This window comes from Leptonychotes weddellii, chromosome 5 (genome assembly GCF_054177405.1).
Source record: "Leptonychotes weddellii isolate Sample4059 chromosome 5, ASM5417740v2, whole genome shotgun sequence".
Classification (NCBI taxonomy): Eukaryota; Metazoa; Chordata; class Mammalia; order Carnivora; family Phocidae; genus Leptonychotes; species Leptonychotes weddellii.
In genome coordinates this window covers 156,561,528-156,583,800 of record NC_138373.1, presented here as the reverse complement: position 1 = coordinate 156,583,800, position 22,273 = coordinate 156,561,528, and the positions used below count along the sequence as shown (strand labels likewise).

At 50.3% G+C, this 22,273-nt stretch overlaps 1 protein-coding gene across 1 annotated transcript in view; it reads right to left on the bottom strand.

Moving 5' to 3' along the window:
- The window catches only part of ATXN10 (ataxin 10), a 166,122-nt gene that overhangs the window by 7,850 nt on the left and 135,999 nt on the right, over nt 1–22,273 (bottom strand). Inside the window, exon 11 of the mRNA XM_081822651.1 lies at nt 46–233. Within this exon, the coding sequence (XP_081678777.1) occupies nt 46–233 (188 nt within the window). The remainder of the gene's footprint in view (nt 1–45; nt 234–22,273) is intronic.

Genomic DNA, 22,273 nt, shown 5'->3' with positions numbered 1-22,273 from the left:
GAACGGGGAGGCTGGACCCAGAGGGGCTTGCTCTGGCACACTCACCAGCGGAGGTGGGTCACTAGTAGGTTTCAGAATCAGCTTGTCACCCCTCTTCTCAACTTCAAAGCCCATCTTTTTAAGTAGGGATGCGTCCGCCAGTCCCTGTTCCTCCATCTTCGCAATCAGATCTTGGTTCTGACTATTGTCTTCGGTAAGGTTGCGGATGGCGTACACCACCCACTGGGTCAGAACTGGAGGCCGAGTGAAGGAATCTGCCAACGTACTTTCCCGTTTCGGGAGTTCACATGAGCGTTATTGGAAAGGGAGGGCAGGAACACAGCATCAGCGAACAAGTTCTCACAGAGCATGTTCTATATGAATATGCATCCAAAGAGGGAAGTAACGAGAAAGCTGCAACACATGCATTGTACATGTATGTCCCACGTGTGTGTACGTGTGTGATGTCCAGCACATGGAGGTACTTAATCAAGATTTGATGAACGAATGAGCAGGGAAACATCTGAACTCTATGATCGCACGCACACGCGCGTGCACACACACACACACACACACTTAGATAACCATGTTATTGAGCCACCAGAGAAAGAATAAGAGCACGACAGCGTTAGTCACAAAGATGCCAAGTTAGAAGCAGACAGGAGACTCATCTTGTTTAAAGCCAGCTCAGTTATAAATAAGAACTGTCTCCTAGGAGTCATCATGGAATTTCCCTCATTCGGCCGCATTTTAAAGATGGAGCTAGAAAGCCTTTGAAGGATTTGCTGTCCTTAGTTTGCATACTTGTGCTCTCAAGAAAGCATCTCGTCCTCTGGCCTTGCTGTGCCCCCACCCCCATTCTGCACGTTCAGCATAGCATCCTTCACAGCAGACAGAAGACAGAATCGCTGTATTATTTACTGAGGTCTTTTATTCAGTGACCAAGAACTGTGTAAATCTCAGGAAAGCATTAAACTGCTGCTCTATGTTGTTCTAGAAAAGACCGTAGAGAAACTGCCAGGGGTACCAACCCATGGATCCAGGGACGTGTAGGCAATGCCCAGAACAGTGGGCCCGGCACCTTCTGTTAGTCCGGAGGGAATAACGAAACACCTAGGGGGGAGTAAACGCTTTCTCCAATAAAGCAAGGCCTCCCTGCCCACAATCGGATGGAATTTGGCAAGAAAAACAAGCTCTTTCCCCCCAACTGCAGGGTGTTTCTGGTGCAGGCATTTCTGATGTCAGAATGGGGGCATCTGTGTCCCCAGAACGTAACAGGCTCTTCAGCCTGAAGGGTCAACGCTTCTGACCCTGTCCTAGCTCCCAGCACAGCGGGGAGGCCAGCGCTGAGACCTTTCTAGCTCCCTCAGCTGGACGCAAGAGGCCACAGAGAAAGGCTGCAATGTGCATAAAGCCTGTGGCTCTTTCTTGTAGAGTCTGAGAAAGGATGTGAATCAAACTGCTTCCCTAGTTCAGTAACCTCAGAGCAAGGTAGTAAAAAAATGAGCCTGTCCACTGAAGTCAGCCAAGTGAGATGCAGTAAACATGGCCGTTTTATGTTCAGGACAGATTCTTCTGGGGTTTTAAAAGGTTACTCCCTCCCAGTCCCTCCGACACACCCACGCTGGTTCACAATCCTGACAAGGCCTTTGAGCTCCTCATGGCCCCTGATCACAGACGGTCCACGCTGGCCCTGCCTTTCCCGGCCTCTCCCGGCCCCTGCCGGCTGGGGCCATGGGCCCCAAGAAGAGGATGAGCAGATGTTTGCTGAGTGAATGACCCACTGGTCTCTGGAGGTTTACCATCAAAACCACTTGTGAGTATAAATGACCAACCTGTTCCAGATGGCACAGAATAGGAACGGTTGATGCCCAGCTGATGCTGATTCTATAATTTGGTGGGAGAATGTCCTTCTGCCATTTACCCGTCATCCTTCGATGATAAAGCCCAGTACCTTTATAAGGGCTGTGTTTTCTTTCTGGAGATAGAATCCCTACAAATACTCAAATGCACAGAGCCTAATTGTGACTTTCTCCCCCTTTTCCACAATCACCGAAGCCCCATTCTACGCCAGTATAGAGAATAAAAGTGAGGATCCTAGATGACAAACACTTCTAACGTGTTAGTGAATTTCTGAACCATGAATCGTGTGCTGCAAGTGATTTCTCATCGAGAATGACATCACTCTACAAATTCATTTCCTCACTCTGTATGAAAAGGGGGAGGCGGTGTCAGGACATCTGACTGAAGGAGCAAACAACTGAAGGGTAAATTTAGGCAAGAAAAGATAGAAGACTGAAGAATTTTAGCTCACGTGTAGAATTCCTGAATGCTAACGACAGGAGCAAAGCACTTCTTTCCAAAGCTTCCTGGTAATTCACTGAAATGTGACTGAAAGCAGGAAACCCGAAACTCCCCTCTATGGCCCATGAGAGCTCCTGGAAACGGGAGGGGGGGGTGGGGGGGGCGGCTCAGTAATGGAGGAATCCGGCGTCAGCTTGATGCTGCCAGACGAAAGGCAGGGTGTCTCTGGAGAGTGAGCCACCTTCCAGAGCTGCACTGATCAAACTGTTACAGGGCAAACAAGACCCCTGCCAAGGGCCGCTGCGTACCTCTCCTGCCAGGCGCCCTTCGCATCTGGGCTCCAGCAACATCGCCACGCCGGGCCCTGCCTCCGGACGGTGTGGGTCAGGTGCGCCCAGCGCGTCTGCCGCGCGCTCTCTAGCAGCCCTCGGCCCAGCCTGCTGCGCCGTACTCACCTGTCTGTGAGCCTCGTGAGGGCAGGAGCCGCCCCGAGTCCATCTGTGCACCCCCAGCAGCCAGTCTGGCCCCTGACACGAAGCGGGCTGTGGACGCTACAGGAGCGCGGACTGTGTCTGTGTGTCCGCCCGAACACCCCGCGAACGGCGCCGGGCGAGGTCCGCTGGACGTCTGGCCCCGGCAGCGCTATCTCCCACTCAGCCCGTGGGTGGGGCCGTGGCGACGCCGCAGTGAGCCGCCCGAGCTCTGCTTTTCCTGCTTGTTCTCGGGGTGGTTTCCTGACTCAGGGCTTGGCAGGGTGGAGGGATGAGATGAAAGGAAACCCGTGTAAATGCAAGCCAGGCAAGAAAGCTGCGTGCACCGTGTCCACAAAGGGCCCATGTCAACAGACCCCAGGAGAATTCCCACCGTGTGGGCAGATGAGAGGGCAGATCTCAATCACGCCCATCGTGCCGAGGCAATGGACGCATTTTGTGAAAATCCTGCCACAGGAGCTCTGCAGCACTTCACCCTCAACGCACTTGGAAACTAAACACCGACACGCCGCCCAGTTTACATCCAGGGAGAGAGAAGCACGGGGGAGAACGGGAGCGGTGAAGGTTCCCGACAGGTGGCCAGCACCACGCCAGGAACAAAACGCGACAGCTGTGGACTTCTCGAGGGACGGATGCCCGGCACAGCCACCAAATGGACAGCCTAACAGAAGACGCAGTAAAGCCCAAAGCAGAAAAGGCATTTTTGTCTTTTTCCAAAACTGGCGTTCACAGGGCCGGAGGGAGTGTGCGGAGGGAGTGGAGGGGTTGGGAGAAGCACGGCCACACACTGGAGCCAGCCTGTGCACACCCTGAAGATGAGAAATAACTGGACGGCAAGCCCCCACCCTCTTCCCTTAAATGCATGTTTCACATTCTTCTATAAGGGAAATGGTAGTACTTCCTCTTTAAAAGAGGAGGATTTCGTGGAGTCGGAACACGGCGTTCCGCCACCCACTTTTTCTGGGCAAATACAAAAGGCGTGCTCTGCGTCTCCACCTCCAGCGAGCTCCCACACTCGGGGCTGTGTTGTCTGGCTATAAATTAAGTGCCACACAGACAAGCTCGACTTTGTCCCCATTTCCAGTGAGAACATTTTTGCATTACCGACTAGGGTCTCTGGCTTAATAATAATTAAAAAACCAAATTCAGTGGTTGCTTCTTTCATAAAACTTGGTTTGAAAAGAGAAACACTGAAACACAGCCCTTACAAACGGGGTCTCACGCACGAGCCTGGCTCATGAATATGCATGGCTGTCCTTGTTAGCGGCTGTGAAAGCCCAGAGCCCCGGGCAGCCCCGCGCCAGCCCCGAGTGTCACTAGGGAGATTAAAGCGAGTCCCAGTTAATATTCACATTGCCCTCTTGTTCCCTCTCTAAAGAGACAGACGGAAAGAAAGAGTGGGGGAGAAAATTAAACATCTTCTAAAGTCTAATCCTACCAACACGTGAAGTGCTTTATTGTGTGCTTAGCTTTAGAGAGACTGCTTCTGAAGTTTCCATAGCTACCACACACACAAGGCGTGAGCCTGTGGGCTACAAACTACCTTGAAAGAGCCCTGTCATCAGCACTCTGGAGCGGGGACGCCACAGGGCTGGCCGGCTCCTCGGCAGAGCACTCTGGTGTCTGGAAACAGGCAAAGAGGACAGTGGAGACGAACAGCTCAGTACTGCTGTGCCTGGGAAGGTGAAGGCCGCTCCAGGGCCCGCAGCCTCGGCCCTCGCTTCAGAACGACGCAGGCCCAGCACCGAACCCGGTGGCCTGGCACAAGTGAGACGATGAGGCGTTCGCAGGGCACAAAAACGGGGGCCGGCAGACGACACGATCTAGAAAAAATACCTCACAGCGAGGATGTTACTAGTTAGCACATTTATGTGTCAAATTCACTTTATAGATCATTTGAGAGAGAGAGCGAGAGAGAGCACAAGCCGGGGAGGGGGGAGGGGCAGAGGGAGAGGGAGAAGCAGGTTCCCCACTGAGCAGGGAGCCCAACGTGGGGCTCGATCCCAGGACCCCAAGATCATGACCTTAGCCGAAGGCAGTTAACCGACTGAGCCACCCAGGCTTCCCCCCAAATTCACTTTCAGGTCAGGTGAGTGCAAACACTAAAGCTGGAACTGTCCGATGAGGAAGACTCCCCTAAGAAAGGCAACACCTGTCAGCTACCGGACCCGTGGCACTTACAAAGTCCTGCGCTGTACGGGAACGCAGGGCCCGGTGGGGACAGGGACTCTGTTCCGGTCACCGCTGTAGCTCTCTAGCTGGAAGACTGCTGAGAACGGGGGTTGGCAAATCAGGGCCTGTGTTTTTGTGCGGACACAAGTTCAGTTTCTGTATCTTTAAATGCTTGGGGAAAAAAAAATCAAACGACTACTACTACTGTGTGACACGTGAAAATTATTTGAAACTCAAACTTCAGTACCCGTAATACATGAAGTTTCGCTGGCACGTGGCCATGCCCGTTCATTTATGTACCAACTACGGCTGCTTTCTTGCTCTGACGGCTGAGCTGGGGGCAGAGAGTATGGCTGGCAAAGCCAAAAACACAAAATTTAAGCCTTTACAGAAAAGGCTGGTCAACCTCCGGCCCAGAACATGGAAAGCATTAGTCAGTATTTGTTGAATTTTATAAACGAGCTTTTAAAAGTCCTGGCATTGAAAAACTTGTGTTATTTAAAACAATTTACATATATTAGAAGGTTTCGCTGGTATGTGTGTATACATACTACGTTTGCCATATGTATGTATGATGCTTTAAGTCTACACATGTACGATGTATACATGTGTATCTAATATAATCTACACTCTGGACATAACCAGTAGACGTACTATATTTCGGTATCTACATTTAATTTTTGCTTCCAGGATATATTCTTTAAAATTATTTGTAGGCAACAAATCCATTTACGGCAAGGGATTTACGTACTTCCTAACAAAGTAGACTATTAAACAGGGCAGAGAGTATGAAGAAACCTTCTACGAGGCTGGTCTGAGAAGAGGATGCTCAGCGAGGCCAGCCTACTTGAGCAGGCCTTCACAAAAACCAGTGATAATTTTTGCTAAAGATGAGGATGGTTTTAAATAACTTCCATATCTAAACTAGTATCTTCACAGAATTGGTACAACTGCAGAATTTTTCAGAGTGCAAGAAAGGAGTTTAGTTTAAAATGGTTCGGGAAATGCTTCACATTGCTAAAAACCAAAATACTTCTACATGTGCCAAGTCTGTCAGCCAAAGAACAAGCATGGGACGCGGCACCGAACAGGTGACTTCTCCTCCTGCTGCAATGACCTACTTCTGCCTTCGTCCCAGCCACTCAAGTCCGAGAAACTGCCCCCGTGGCAGGGGTGGCGTGTTCGGGGTGGGGGCGGCGTTCCCGGAGTCCTGACCGACCTCAGCCCTGCTCTCCAAGTATGTGCTTTCTGAGGGAAACCATGGCACTTCCCAAACTGCTGCCCAGGGACCCCCGGGCTCCCCTGAGCCTTGTGCTGGAGGAGGAGGAGTTGTGCAAACCCCGGAGGACTTCCAAGTGGAGGTGGGTAAAAGAGAAAGAGCTCAGACAGCCCAGGGGCATTGGGACAGTAGGGAGGTGCTGAGCTACGGACGCAGGAGGGATGGCAGCTTAGCTGCGACACTGGGCAGAGGAGGCGGTTGGGCAGGAGAGGTGCTTGTGGAGGGACAGACCTGGAAAACACCACCGCCGTTCTTCCCCAAAGCAGCCCTTGCTTCTTCTGCACGGGCTGCCTCCACCTCCAAATGCCGACATACTTCACCTCACTTCCACCTTCGTCTACCATAATTACCTTCCGCTCTTCACTCTCATTATGTCATTCAGCTAACTACATACTCTTCTCTGTCGGAAAATTAAAGCAGGAGTCTTTCTTGTGCGGCTTCTATCTGGGGTCTCCCTACTGGAAACCGGAGTGTGCCCAATAATCACCACAAACCACCCATCTGGCTCCCTCTTCCTTCTCCAAATTGTTGGTCTATCTGGTTTCTAATTTCCCCCCACACTTTTGTATTTTAATACGAGGGAACATCTGTGGGTCAAGTGTCTCAGCGTCGTGCCGATACGTGCTGCCCTGGGCTCTGCGGTGTGTCAGGTCTTAACAGCATTTACACATGGATGGATGCGTCCTCTCTTATTTGCCACTTACTGGCTAATTATGAGTCCTGAGAGTGGTAAAAACAACAAGGCTAACAGAAGAGGGTGGGGGCATCTACAAATCGCCAGCTCTGTAGATTACAGGTCCCCAGCTGAAGAACACAACATAGTACTTGGGGTTAGCAGTTCGTCTTCTCAGAGGGAAAAGTCATCCCAGAAACACCGTCTCCGAGAGCAGAGAGTGCCTGCTGGCCTCCACATCCCTAGGGAACTGGGACATCAAAGCAAGTGCCACAAGGCCCAGGAGAACGAACTGTGTCCACGCAAGTGTCAACCAAAGACATTTTCTCTCCCGGCCTCACCCAACTCGGCACTCTCCTAGTGCTTCTGAAACAAAGGGCACATTCTCTGCGCTTGGTACGCACAATTTACTTTCCCTAAGTGGAGCTTTTCCGGGGGAGATCCGACGGTGACCCCCCCCCCCAGGCTTCCTCCCAGCCCGGAACGCGTCTCCACCCCACACGGCCCCGCGTCCTCAGCAGTAGCCACACGTGCGTGCACACTCCGGGCCCCTGACAAATCCCAGACGTCTAAAGCCCAAGCACCCAAGATGAGCCAAGTAGATGTCGCTGTCACCGTGACCAGCCAGCCTGTCCGTCTGGCGGGGGAGTGACGGGAAGATGATACCCTGCCCTCCGTCACCACACGCACTCCCCACTCCAAAAGCTTCTGTGGCCAAGCGAGGGTCGCGCGGCAGGTATCTCACATCCATGGGGTTTTGGTGGTCGAGGATCCTCCGGCCCTGAAACTAATTTCGTACATTACGTATTTTGAACTCGTCTCCCTAGCCACTTGAAAGCATAGTGTGGTACGAAGAGTCAGAGTCTGGTGTCCATGTCACACACAGGTTTTGGGATCAGAAACAACCAATACCACTTCTAACTTAAACCACACGAGAGGCTTCTGGGGCCATGAAGTGGTTCCATTTGTATGCGGGGCAGCCCTCCAATGTCGCTTCTGAGACGCCAGCGTGCCGTGTGCTCGGCCGGGCCAGAACACGGCTGGCATGTCCCAGACGCTCAACAATTCCTCCAGAGCCCCTCGTGTCCCTCCCCTCCGTGACCCTCCCTCTCGGTGCCCCTTCTCAGGCTGCTGTCACCAGGTAAATCTGAGTCCTTCTACAGAACATGCGCACCTGTGGGCTGGGACTGCTGTCCTCGTCACTGGACCTCCTGGCACACAGAGGAGACACTGTTTAGCTATTTGCTGGACGAAGGCCCCTTGGTGCCTGCCTTCTCTCTACCTGGAAGTTCTTCCGCAGCATCTGGACCGTACGTGAGACGTTACTGAGTAAGTGCATGCAGATGCCCAGCACTATGCACAAAATCAGCCTTGGGGCTGCAGGGGCGAGCTGGCCCCGGCCGGCGCTGAGCTGGCTGGGCCTCACTGCGGAGACCACGGCAGGAGAGGGTGTGCTGCCCCTGGAGATCGCGGGGCCCTGAGGACCGATACGGTGTGAGCAGAAGCCAGAGGGAGCGCAGCAGAGACAGCCTGGGAGCTCAAGGCCCCGTCTGCCAGGTAAGAGGATGGTTGTCAAGTACGCTGGGCTCTCTGGGATAAAGGACTCGTCGGCTCACAAGCTGCCTCAAATGAACTTCTCTTCAGGGACATTATTGCTGCCTTCAGTGTAAGCAAGGCTTTGCCAGGATCTCATCCCAGAGTCTCTCACAGAAAGAGCATCAGTTTATCTGCATAAAACAGTCTAGAGGTAATAGTAAGAGAGCGGCGGCAGCCATCCCACGCCCAGAACACGTCAGGGACCATTCCAGGCACTCAGAGAAAGCACTCGATCCTCTACAAACACGCTATGCAATAGGTGCGTACTATCACCCCCATTTTACTGATGAGAACACAAGATACAGGAGGCTCGGGCCTGTCCGCGGTCACACAACCGAAGTGGCCAAGTCAGGGTGGGATGTGGGCTCCAGCACCCACCCTCGGAACAACAATGCCACACAGCTCCCAAGCACTCGTCAGTGAGCACACAGGCGAGGAGAGACCTCTGCGGGAGGGGTGGCCGGTTCTGCCTCCGGCTCAGTCTGAATGCAAGCTTCGAAGCTTTGCCTACGCCTCCAGTTAAAGGAATGCTAGGTTTTATGACACTTGAAATAAGGTCCCCGTCTCTTCAAAGAAATCCCAAAGGATAAAATAAGCTTGGAGATACTAGCGAGAATGACCACCTCTGCAAAGTAACTTGGGAAGTAGCTAATAAACAGTTCAAAATGAAATTAATATTTGGAGTAGAAAAAATAAGTAGTCTCATCTAAATGACCAAGACCAGCGTTGGCCTAGCACTAACGATGTCCTACGTTACTACAGCATATCTGAGGGTCAGAGATACTTCTAAGCTACCACGGCTACATTAAAAACAGTGTGGGGATTCTGGCAGACTTTAGACAAGACACAGCAGGTACCAAAGAGTCAAGGAGGTTTCTCCTGCTGCGTACGCTAGGCGCCGAGCATCTGTCGTCACTGTCCTTGACCCAGATGTCACCTGGGGATGGTCTGCTCCATGGGTCACCCGTGGCCGTCCTGGCTCGCCTCTCCATCTCTCCCCCTGCTCCTCGCCAAGTCCCAGAAAGTCAGCCATCAAGGGTGGGTGGGCCTGCAGACGCTGGGTCGTCCTGCATCAAAGCAAGCAGGGCAGGGGGTGGCGGTTCCCATTTCTACCACAGTAACAGGTGAGCTAAGAGCATAGTGCAGACCCGGAACGCTCGAAGATCCTTGTTACAGGAGGAACTCTGCGTACAACCTCCAGGAGACATTTATAATGTGCAAATATATTCCACAGTGACTGGAAATAACTATCCCTCCAGATGACTTAAAGGCCACAGCTGGTTGTGGTGGGGACACTAAGTTCTAAAGCTCCTCCCGGACACTTGTCTTAAAGCTTCCAGAGTACCAGCTTCCTCACTTTGGGGGGAAAATCTCATCCAGTTATAGACACCTGATATTCCAACACATTCTTCCTCCTCTCTATGCTTCTTGAACATGACCCTGGTACAAGAACAGGGTGTAGACACCAATCAAGACTTAAGCTGCTGGTCACACACCCGACTGTCCCAAGAACTGAACCACAATCTAGTCACTCACACAGCTAAAGTGAAGACACTGCGCTCGGTGCTGGGGACATCACAGCTCCCAGGACGGTTGCGTCCCTGCCCTTGCGGCACCTATGTTCCAGAGACCGACTCACCAGACAAGGGTGGTGGGAGGACGCCTCTCTGAGGAGGCACCCCCAAGCTGAGACCCACAGGATAAAAAGAAACCGGTCACCTAGTCACCTAGTGAGCCGGGGCAGACAGCTGTGGGCTGCGTATAAGCCACGGAAGCACCAAGAAACGTCGAGGGGGCACCTCTGTGGCTGGAGCGGGATGTGGGGAGAGTGGAATGAAATGAGGCAGAGGTAGGCAGAATTCTCCTGAATTCTGAGGATTCAGGAGATGGTAAGGACTGTATTTTATTCCAGTAAAATTAGAAGCCATAGCAGGAGTGAAGTAGAAAAATCAAGACACTCTCTTGGGGCAGCTGCATGGACAGCGGTTTGGAGTGAGGCAAGCGTGGGAAGGGGGGGGTCCATGAGGAGCCCACAGTGGCCAGAGGAAGGTCATGGAACAAGACAGACCTGGGTTCAAATTCCAACACTGCCATTTCATAAGACGTGTGATTTGGGGCAATTTATATAAGCGCGCCAGGGTAAAGCTGGTCAGGTCACTGAGGGGACAGCAGGAGGGGACGTCTGCGGTGTGTCTCGCCCCGCACCTGGCGCCCACCACCCCTGAGAGACAGCAGGAGCCCCAGGCGGGCTGTGGAAGCCCTGGCTCCTGTCTGGCCTGTGGCTTCATTACCCTCTGCCTCAGCTTCTTCACCCATTCTGTGAGGGGGACAAAGCCATTCCCCCGCACGCCGGAGGACAGCCCAGGACTGAGACAAAGCTCTTGGGTCCTGGAGTCAGAAAGCACAGGTTCTAAATGCCGAGCCTGCTGAGCACCAGCGCAGAGCCGTGGCCAGTTACAAAACCTCTCTACCTCAACTTTCTCTTCTGTAAAATGGGGATCATAACAGTATCTGTCTCAAAGAGTGGTCATGAGGTTTAAATAAAATTCGGATGCCCGGCATGGAAGAGGCTAGTTCTGTTAGACTCACAGGCCGGCCACTACTGTACCCCCAGCGGTCAACAAAGCTGGGCCACAGAAAGGGCTAGAGGGGCGCCTGGGTGGCTCAGTCGTTAAGCGTCTGCCTTCGGCTCAGGTCATGATCCTAGGGTGCTGGGATCGAGCCCCGTATCGGGCTCTCTGCTCGGTGGACAGCCTGCTTCTCCCTCTCCCTCTCCCCCTGCTTGTGTTCTCTCTCTCGCTGTCTCTGTCAAATAAATAAAATTTAAAAAAAAAAAAAAAAAGAGCTAGATCACCTGGGTCAGGAAAAACCTCTGTCTATTCAACTGTCAGCACCACTTAGTTCTCTGGCCGCTGTCCCACCCGCCCCCCAGCACATGTGACCGTTCAGTGCATCCCTGAAACCAGTTTCCCCGCCAGCACCCGATGCCACATGGGGGTCTCATTAAACACAGCACCATTCCTGGGTTTCTCCATTCTCTCTTTGTCAATTTTCAGTGCAGGGACAGAGAGTGAAGGTGATCACCATGGAGGGAGGAGGAGCGGAAACAGTCTGTGCATACTCGTCTGTGTGCTCAGGAAGCATCAAGTAAGGGTCCGTGATGGGGACAGCCTGATGCTGCAGTGGCCATGACCTTCGTGGAACATTCATGAAAAGCAGCATGTAATTCCACATGATTATCAGAGCCACAATGTTACGTGACAGCAGAAGACTGAACAATGAAAGGGGGTCTTGCTCAAGCTGGAATCCTGGAAGACTTCTCTCCAGTATTCTCTCCTGTGTATTTCAAACTGGAAGAACCAGTCGGGGTTGGCCAGTGTACACAGGGGAGAAGCCCAGTAGGAGGAGCAGCATGTGCGAGCCTGGGAGAGGAAAGAGCTGGGGGTACCAGTGGAGGAGGGAGGTCAGTGCGCCAGGAGGGAGACTAGGAAGGGCTGACAGGTGGGGTCAGGCAGGGAGGCGGAAGGTCTAGGAAGATGCGCCCCCTCCCCACCCCCGCTCAAGCCAGCACTTACTACCGAGCACTCTCTTTGCCAGGGACGTCTGCAAAAGAGGTCAATCGGACGCATTTGCCTTCGGGGAGCTCACAAGCAGGTATAGGCAGCAGGGCCAGTGGGGGCGCGTCACCAGCTCCTGGGGGCAGAGAGGACAAGCTCGGCCAGGGCTCCGTCCCTGAGAAGCCGAGCGCCTGTCCCCACCAGACCGCAGGCCCCACGAGAGCACGGAGGGGCCTCCTCCTTGGCCAGCACTGTATCCCCAGCTGCGAGAACAGTGTCCACCGCATGCCCCAGCGGACAGCAGGAAACGCAGAAGCCACAGATGGAAGCAATGACAAAGACACACACCAGGGACCTGAATCCAGCAACACAGGAAAAGGATCGTGTCTGAAAGGCTGTTTCACATTCTGGCTCTACCTGCTATCAGGATGGTCACGTGCTAGTAATGAAGACGGTATCAGGGAGGGGCCGTGGAAGACCCATCCTCTGAACACAGAACAGAGCCAGGAAAAGAATCATGCCCACGGGACAGTGACTTATGACAAGGTGGCCCCGCGGAGCCAGGGGTAAAAGGAAGGTCTTCTCGTAGTGGGGCAACTGCAGAACCACAGGGGGACAATGAAAAAACTGCACCCTGACTGTACATCCGAGTAAGAACTAGCTTCCGGTAGACGTCAGCTCTGTCAGAAAGGCAAGACTGGAGAGCTGCCAGCGAAAACACAGAAAAAGGCTCTTCCAGCCTCAGGGTCTCAGTGAGACACAAAACCCACTAACCGTAGAGGGAAGAAAAAACACCCGAGCACCCCAGAAGTCAGATCAGAGTCAGCTCTGGAAACTGGGCTGGGTAAGAAGGGGCCCAAAGGAGCCCTCCAGGGGATGGGACCAGCCTGTATCTCCATGTGGGTGACCGCTGCAAGGGTGTGTACATGTGCGGAGACGCCCACACGTTGTACACTCAATATCTCAACGATAAAAATACCGTAAGAAAAATAAAAACAAGAAAATAAAACAAGCCATGAATAGGAGAGATTCTTTCAATGCACATAAATGAACAAAGAATTCACAGCCTGAATACAGGAACATGAATCAATTTTGGAAAGAGAAAGAAATCGTAAATAGAGACAAAGAAATATCTGACCGCATCTTCGTGACACAGGAAGTCCCGATGGTCGGTAAGTGTCAAAACATGCTTATGACCAACCAGAGGGATTCAAACAGCATCATGGCAGCATGCTGCATTCATCAGAAGGGCAAACATTTTAAAGTCTGTATCAAGGGCCGGGGAGGATGTAGGACGGGAGTATAAATTGGTACAGCCGATTCTGAAAAGTTCGGTGTCCTGGAGAATAGCGTTGAAGATACACAAACTACAATACAGAAATTCCAGAAATGTTCACAGCACCATTCACTATTAACTGTAATAGCCCCCAAGTGGAAATACCTAAATGTCCACCAACAGCTCAATGAAGTAATTATTACATGTTCTTGGGATGGAACACTCACGGTGAACTACTTGCAACGATTTGGAGAACGATTTTGAGTGACAGATGACAAAACAACGCAAGCCATGACTCCATGTAAGCGGATTCAGAAACAGCCAACCACAGCCCCCTGTGCAGGAAGGCATGCACGGGAGCCCACCGGGGAAGCGCAGAGGCTGCTGCAGGCTCTGCAGAGCTGGGCCACGATCCTGTCTGCACCTGGGTGCTGGTTACACGTACGTCCGCTTTACAATTTTTTTTTACAAGCAGCACGTACATACTCTTCCCACTTTTCGGTGGGCACGTTCTGTTTCAAGATAGGAACGGTCTCGAAAACGTAGCATGACAACTGAACTAGGACTGAAGGTGTGCGGGTCTGCCAACTCGCCTGCACTAAGAGATACTGCCCCAACACCCCAAGCTTCCGAATTCTGTGGGTTCTACCACCTCAGTGCACAGACGTTGTGCAGCACGTGCAGCGGGCTCCCAGGCCACAGCCCACCCAGCTATGCATCAGCAGCCAGGTGGGAGGAGGCAGCCGGGCACCTTCGCCACCATTTCCTTCTTGAAAACCTGTTAGGATTTCCTGGTGCTTCCTAATCTTAACACACAGAAGAAACGCTTGAATAAGAGTGGTGCTAGCTTCTAAAAGTGCTTTAGGAGAGAAAGACAGAAGTCGTTTTGATTCTGACAATCTGATTTCTCTCAGAAAATGTGTTGTCTTTTTCTAGGCTTTTCCTATCCTTACCCAGAAAGCGTAGAGATCTTTATCTGCATCTGACAAAGTCATCGTTTTGTGAGCTTCTAGAAGAATGAAAAATTAGGCCATGAACCAAACACGAAGACAAGTATCTCTTGTAGAAGTAAGGCTCGTCGTGGTCATGTGAAAAATGTCAAGTGCAGGGTTGGGTCCTTGTTGTCAAACTGCAATCCACCTCCTATTTTTGCTTTTGCCTGGCTTCCGTCCACCCATGAGGCTTCTTCCCAGCATGGGGCCTGTTTTCAGTTGTACTCAGTTAACCCTGAAGAAAAGGTCTGTCCACTCCTCAAACAGCCTTTCCTGGCAGCTCGCAGAAACCAACGGGCCTTGTTGGGCTGGGAGCAGGCGGATTTCTCGGGGTGGCCAGGGCTCACGACCCACAGCACAACGCCTGCTGCCCCGGGGCCAAAAGCACTTCACCTCTGCCTCAGAGGGGATATGCAGCAGACCAGAGGCCGGTAAGAGTGGGAAAGGGGGTATCTGAAAGTTAGCTTTCTTTTTATGTTTTCCGTATCTGTGCCAGTGTCCAAGTGAAGGGGTGAATGTAGGTCCACAAAACCACGGGACTAAGAAAGCCTGAGCAAAAGGAGGCCTCCCTTTCCCTGTCGCCAGGCCAGCATGCCTCACTCCTGTGAGGCAGTCAACTCCGCGCAGGAAGCAGGCCCTGTATTTCCTACAGGTGGTTTGCAGGAAGACACCAAGAGGCTCGGGATGCAGGGCCCCTGGTGCGGCTCTCTTCCGTCCCACCCGCTGGTACCGCCTGGAAAGTGGCATCTGGACATACATTTCCCGTCAGCCTCCAAGCAGGGGCTCAGCACACAGCTTCCTTCACGGAGTCAACAAGGACTAGCTGCTCACCGAGCTCGTTCCTTCAGAGACTCAAACACTCACCCAATAGACTTTGTTTGGTTTTCATTTTTTTTTTTTTTTTAATCTGATGGTTCTAGAAAAGTAAGTGGCACAGAGAGCACAACACTTCCTGCTAAGACTGAGGCTCTCAAAACAAAAGAGCCAGGGAATTACTACTTAACAGTGCTGGACTGACTGGCACACCGATGTTTTGACCAGACCCTCGTCTGTCACTGCTAAATTTGACTGAGGTCATTTTAGGCAAAAATACTGACATTAGTCAGGAATACCTGGAACACGTTTCTCTCTGCCAAGCTTCGGCAACCCAATCTCTCCCCAAGTGTTTTACAAAATACACGGTCTGTGTAGCAATGTTATTTTAAGTCCACCAATTTAAAAAAAATCATTTATTAACATCCTAAACACACCCAAAAGTCATTGCTCTTTTTAATAAAGAAAGGGAATGCAGAAAGAAAAACTGGCAAATAATTAACTTTGTAAGAAAATACATAAAGCTAAATACTACTACTACTTCTTAAGCATAGATCATGCATCAGGAACTACTAGAGACCCTTTATGTGCCTGTGGTGAGTAGGTTCTCAATTCAGCAGCTCTTCCGAAGGCAGACCCTCATCCTCGGGGACTGCTGCGCCTACCAACTGCCCCAGGGCTCTTTGTCACATGCGATCTGCCAGTGACACCTCTTGGTAATGCCATTTGGGGACAGAGGGGAAGTAGATTACAAGGCACCAAAAGAATCTCTTCATGGGGTGCCTCACTGGCTCAGTCAGTAGAGCATGAGACTCTTAATCTTGAGTCATAAGTTCAAGTCCCACACTGGGCACAGAGATTACAATCAATCAATCAATGGATCTCTTGGTGACTGGTAAACTTTGCTCTCTGGAATCGGACTGCAGCCCCACAGGAGGCTGCGTTTGAAGGAAAGTGTCGCACATGTGAAGGTTAGGCTGATGTTTCGGACATTTCTTTATGGTCTCGTCTATACGGTAGATGTAAGCATCCTGAAATGCAAAGAATTACTAAAGCTCTACTGTATCCTGTAGAGACACTGGGGACATGTGCAGAATGACCACGGTGCAAAGATACTGTTAAGAGAAAGCAATTTTGGAAAACAAGTCTCTGGTCCATCCAGACACTGGAATACTATTCAGCCCTAAAAAAGTAATGAGCTGTCAAACTCTGAGAAGTCATGAAGACTCTTACCGGAGCACTAAGTCAAAGAAGCCAATCTGAAAGACCTCATACTGTGTAATTCCGACTTTCACAAGACATTCTGAAAGAGCTACAACTATGAAGACAATAAAAAAGATCAGTGTTCGTGGAGAGGGATGAACAGGCAGAGAACAGATGGTTTTGCGGGCAGTGAGAACGCTCTGTATGTTACAACGGTAGACACGCGTCATACACATTTGTCTAGACTCCCAGAATGCACGACCCCAAGAGTGAGTCCTCATGTAAATGGTGGACTGTGGGTGACAGTGATAGGTCAGTAGACAGTCACCAACTGTAGCAATGTCCCACCCTGCTGGGGAGCACTGATGATGAAAGAGGCTGTGCACGTGCGGGGACAGGAACATGGCAGAAATCTCTGTACCGCCTTCACAATTTTGTTGCAAACCTAAAACTGCTCTAAGAAAATCTTAAAAAAAAAAAAAAACAGGAAAAAAATGATATAAAAAATTATTTCATGTCATTTCAAAATTAAAAATACCTTCGTAGGCTAGCAAATTCACAACCACCATGGAAGACTAGTAAGGAGGAATTATTGAGGTGAGAATGTCTACTATGTATTCCCAGGGACATTCTTTCCCTAAAGTTACACTCATCGGACGGCACTGTTAAATCAATCAGCCACAAGGTGCAGGATCCCTCAGGTTAAGAATTAATAGTAATAAATATCTGCATAAAGTTTTGTTTCTGGTTTCAAATGAATTTTATGTGGTGTCACTTAAAACATTAACAGTAACTACTGAGAAGTATAATTAAGAAAACACGGTGTCATCTCAAAGCCAGGTGGCCGATGCGATACGCCAGGGAGGGGGCTCCCAAGGCCATTGCTTCTCGTGTGGTGGTGGCGGCCCTGCCCGGGTCCTTGCCCAGGGTGAGTGCGTGCAAGGGGGAGGGGGCTGCCTGCAGGGAACATGGTCCACACTCGGCACCTCACCACAGGGAAAGACGGACTCCCATTTCCTAACTTCAGTGAGGATAAACCTCAAGTCATCTCGCTCTTGGTGCAAGTCAACGAGATACAGCAGCCCCTGACGCACCCTGGCCTCAGAGATGGGGGAAGAGCAGAGCAAACCAGGCTTAGCAAGACAAAACCTGAGGACAGGCAGGTGGAACCACCGTGCCGCTCCTCGGCCTGCTAGACGCAGAATCCGTGTGCTGACGATACTTGTCATTTCTAGCCTCTGGTTTTAGAGATGGAAGGAAACTAGAAGCACATAACTAGAAGCTAAGCAGACACGATCTGAGGGAGTTCAATTTGACCTGTTTGAGTCTCATTTTAAAATTGTCTATTTGCCAAGACACCTGAATGAGGAAACGGCCCACTTTTGTGAAAGCCTCATTCATAACCGTGTAGGGACTCCTCCGGTCATCAGCTCCAGGCCCTGGGGAACTGGTTGCTAGGATACCACAGAAGCCACATAAACAGGACTTCCCTCTTTCACTTTGAAGGGTTCCATTTAGATGCATCTGTGTGTGTGTGTGTGTGTGTTGGGGGGCTGTTGGTGGCATGTTACACTCTCAGCAGCCTGGGAGCAGCACCAACACATTGTCCAATCCTGAGCCCTGGGCTCGGCTCACTCTCAGGGCCCCAGGGAGGCCTCTGCTAACCTGCGAGCCTGTATGTGTGCACTTGTTTGCTTTGCTTGGGGAGAAATATTTGGTTTGCACATCTTCAAACACACTAGGTGAGGGGTAAGAGAATCAATCAGGCTTTAAAAAACCAAATTAAATCACTGGGGAAAAAAGTTTACCTTTTTAAACTAAAGCAGCATGAAGAGTTTTTCTAGTGTTTGTCAGCCCAACAACTGAACAAATAATCACTGAATGTTCATCAGCTATTTAATACCGAGGACTCAGAAAAAAGAGAACATAGTTCTTTCCCTCCAGAGGAAGGGAAAGCTTTCCTAGCCGCTCACTGCTCTGAACGTGGGTGCAGTCAGGGTGCAGAAGCAAGATGACACAGATCCCACCCAGGAGAAGTTTTTCTAGAAGGAAAGAATTCACGCAATTTTTTTAATCCATTCTACTACTGAGGAGTCTCTGGGACGTTTCCACCTTGGGGCCATTATAAATCATGCCACTATGAACGTTCTTGCACACCTTCTGACAGACACTCGTGTGCACTTCTCTCAGGGATGTGCTAGGAGTGGAAAACCGGCTCACAGGGCAGGTGTGTGGGTCTGGTGTCAGCAGACTCTGCCAGAAAGTCTTCCAAAGGGATTATTCCAATTTCCATCCTCATCAGCTTGCTCCACATCCTCGCCATCACTCGATACTGTCGGTCCTTTATATTAGCCATTCTGGCAGGTTTCTCATTGTGGGTTAAATTCACATTTCCCTGACGACTGGCAATGTCGACCTCTTTCCACAAGTTTACTGGTCATCTGGATTTCATCTTTCCCGAAATGCCATGAGTCTTCTACTTTTAAAACCTGAATTACCTTTTATAGAAGCCCTTTACATACTATGGACAGGAGTCCTCTGGGAGATATCCGTAACGCAAATCTCTTTTCCAAGTCTTTCTCTTATAGTACGTGGTCCTGGGTTACAATTTTTATGTCTTGTTTAAGAAATCTTTGTCTACCCCAACCTAATAACCACTTTGCTCTCCTACAGATGCCCTCTGGGGACTCCTAGTTTATCTTTCACACGGAGGTCTGATTCATCTTGAGTTAATGTGTGTGAACAGTGTGAGGTGGGTAGTTGGTTATTTTTTCCCCATTATGGACACTGAATTAGTCTAACTCCATTTATGGAAAAGACCATCCTTTTCTGGATGAGCTGCAGTGGGCTCTGTTGTGTATGCAGGAACCTGTTTCTGGATTCCCTACTCTGTTCTGTGATAGGACTTTTATTATCATGATTATTTGAGTCCTACCACTGATTCAAGTGCAATCGTACATGAAAATTCACCTTTCTCATAGGAATTAACACCTATAATAGGGTGTTTGTACGAGAACATCTATTTATTGAAAAACTGTATGCTGGGCACTTTACAAACATGATGACCCTGTGGGGGCCAGGCCCATTTTATAAGCAAAGAAGCTAAAACTCACAGAGGGCAAATGAAGTGCTTACAAGGTAACAAAAGGCAGAACCTAGGTGTGTCAGGCCCCAGGGCCACTGCTCCTTCCACATGCCACGCTTCCTCAACACAGGGTCACTGGGAAAAACACCGTCTGCTTATCATTCCTGTAAACTGCTGCATTTCTATACGCAAGTAAAATTTACAAATGAGATGTCTCCATGCTGAAAATAAAAAACATAAAAAAATAAAAAGGAAAAGAGAGAAAGGAGGGGAAGAAAGAAAAGAACAGATTAAAAAAAAATCCTGTTTGGGCTCTCATTCTGTGCCTGTCCCCTCCCCCTCCAATAAAAACAAAACAAAACAAAAAAACCCACATCAAGGACAAATGATGAAAACACAGATCAAAAAAGAATGAAAGAAAAACATTCAAATAAAGCTCAGTGGTTTCTATTTGGAAACAACAACACAAAATCCCACTTGCCACAATGAACTGACAAATAAGAAATTGACTCTGTGGCAGAAGAGCTGGGATTTTCCGACGGCATCTGCCACCGTGTCATTACCGTGGGTGACCCACAAGCGAGCGGGCGAGTGAACAGCTGGGCCCCGGCTGCGCTTGTGCCCCCTGGCGCAGCAGCAGTGAGTGGGGGGCAGTCCTTCCCCGCTAAGCACCCTTTCGACGTGTTGTCTTTTCCCCGAACCTGGAAATCCCCGCTGGCCTCCAGAATCGACCTCTAAGAAATGGAGCCTCGGTCCTAGGTTCCTAGCCTGTGGGGGTGGGGGTCAGCCCTAGTTTGCTCTGACAGGACAGCCAGCCTGAAGTGCCTAATCCCCAAGGGTGGCCAAGAAAGTGGAGGTCTCACAGGGTCCCAACCGCAGACTTCCCCTGGGGAACGAGGCCTGTCCCCCACAGGTGTCACACGCCCTCATCCCGACCCCAAGGAGGATGCTTACATAGTACGTGGGCATGACCAGCTGACCCAGAGTGATCGGAGTGTGGGGGGATTTTTACTGACTGACAGTTAACATCAGCATGATTCCTGGTCTAAGCATACTCCAAAAGATACATTGCTTTTTGACACAAAATACTGAAATCAAAGTTCAATTAAAACTTGGCTGGTGTTAATTAGAAGGGGTGAAACCAAACAAATCTGAAATAATATCACTGCTGAACTGAGCTTACTTAATTCACAAAAGAACCATAGAACCCATGGGAGAGATTTCTCTTGTGCTTCAAACCACCCCTACTCCCACCAATAAACCACACACACCCTCACTGGGCTGCTATCTGTTCACTGTTTTACTCATTTATCTACCCACCCAGGAAGTATTTATTAGATGTTTACTATGTGCCAGATGGTGGCATATTATACCGAGGTGAAAAACAAAAATGGTCCCTGCCCTCAGAGAACTTGGCCCAGGGTAACTGAGATGTAAGTGCACAAATATTTAACGACAGACTGTGATAAGCTGACAAAGCAGGTTCTAGGAGGGGTGACCTGATCTCCCCGGGCTCCAGGGACACTTGGCTGAGGACAGGACCGAGGGAGCTGGGCAGGCAGCACAAGCAGGACCGGACCAGGGGAGGGGTAGTTCAGGTGAGAGGTCAGTGTGGGTGACTGCCTGAGGTGACAATTAGGTACATCTGAGAAACAAAAAAGGAAAGTGTGTCTAGGGGATGCTGCAGAAGGAAAGGAACAGCTCTGGATAAAAATGGGAGGCAGGCAGGGTCATACGGGGCCTTTCAGGATATGCTGGAGACTCTGGGTTACTCTACGCACAATGGGCAGTCCTGGAGATTCTGTAAATGGGGCATATTTGTGAGAGATGGTGTGGGGGGCAGGGAGAGTCAAGAGAGACAGAGAGGAAGGATCCTGTTCTGGTTTTAAAAGATCGCACTGAATGGATGGGGAATCCTTATCTGCTGAACACCCCAAGGGAAGGAGGGGAATAGGAATTGGGAAGCTACGGCTGACCCAGGCCAGGGTGACGAGAGTATGCATGGGGTGGTGGGAAGGAGATGGATGAAAGTGGATGGACCTGGGACATGTTCCAGAGAGAGAATCAGTAAGATGTGGTGACACCTTAGAGGCAGGAGAATAAAAAGAAACAGCATCAGATTTCTGACCTGAGCAACTGGATGGATGGAGATATTCCCCCAAGCACTGAGAAAGAGAGGGGATGGTTTTACGGGGATAGTAATAGTTCAGCTTTAGACATGCTAGGTTTGGAGCGTCGGTAAGACATACAAGCAAATGTTAACACAGGGTGTTAGAAACTTGTCTGAGAAGCAGAAGACAGCTTTGTCTAGAGACTGAATTTGGGAGCCACAGGAAAAGAGATCTTTAAAGCCATGAGATACCCACAATACAAGTCCATGTCACCATCTCCACGGTAACAGACTGGTCCAAGCCACTATCACCTCTTGCCTGGACGACTGCCATAGCCTTCTTACAGGATTCCCTGTCATTCTGTGGGCCCAGAGAGTGTCTGGCACATAAAAGGTATTCAACAAACACGGAATGAACTTAAAGAATAAATGGGTGGGATTCCTTAGGGAGAAGATGCAGAGTGAGGCGAGCACTCCTGAGCTCCACAATGTCCAGGAGTGCTCCGACATTTAAGAGCTGTGCAGAAGAGGAGGCAACAAAGGACTCAGAGAAGAAGGATCCAGAAAGACCCGAAGAAAACCTATAGAAGGTACTATCATGAAAGCCAAGAAAGAAGCAGTTATGTTAAGGAGGAAGTGATTAATTCTTTAGAACTGAGTTTTAACACGACGAGAACAACAAAGTACCACTGATTCTGGCAACACGGTGATGACTGGCGACAGTAAGCAAATGATGAAGCTTA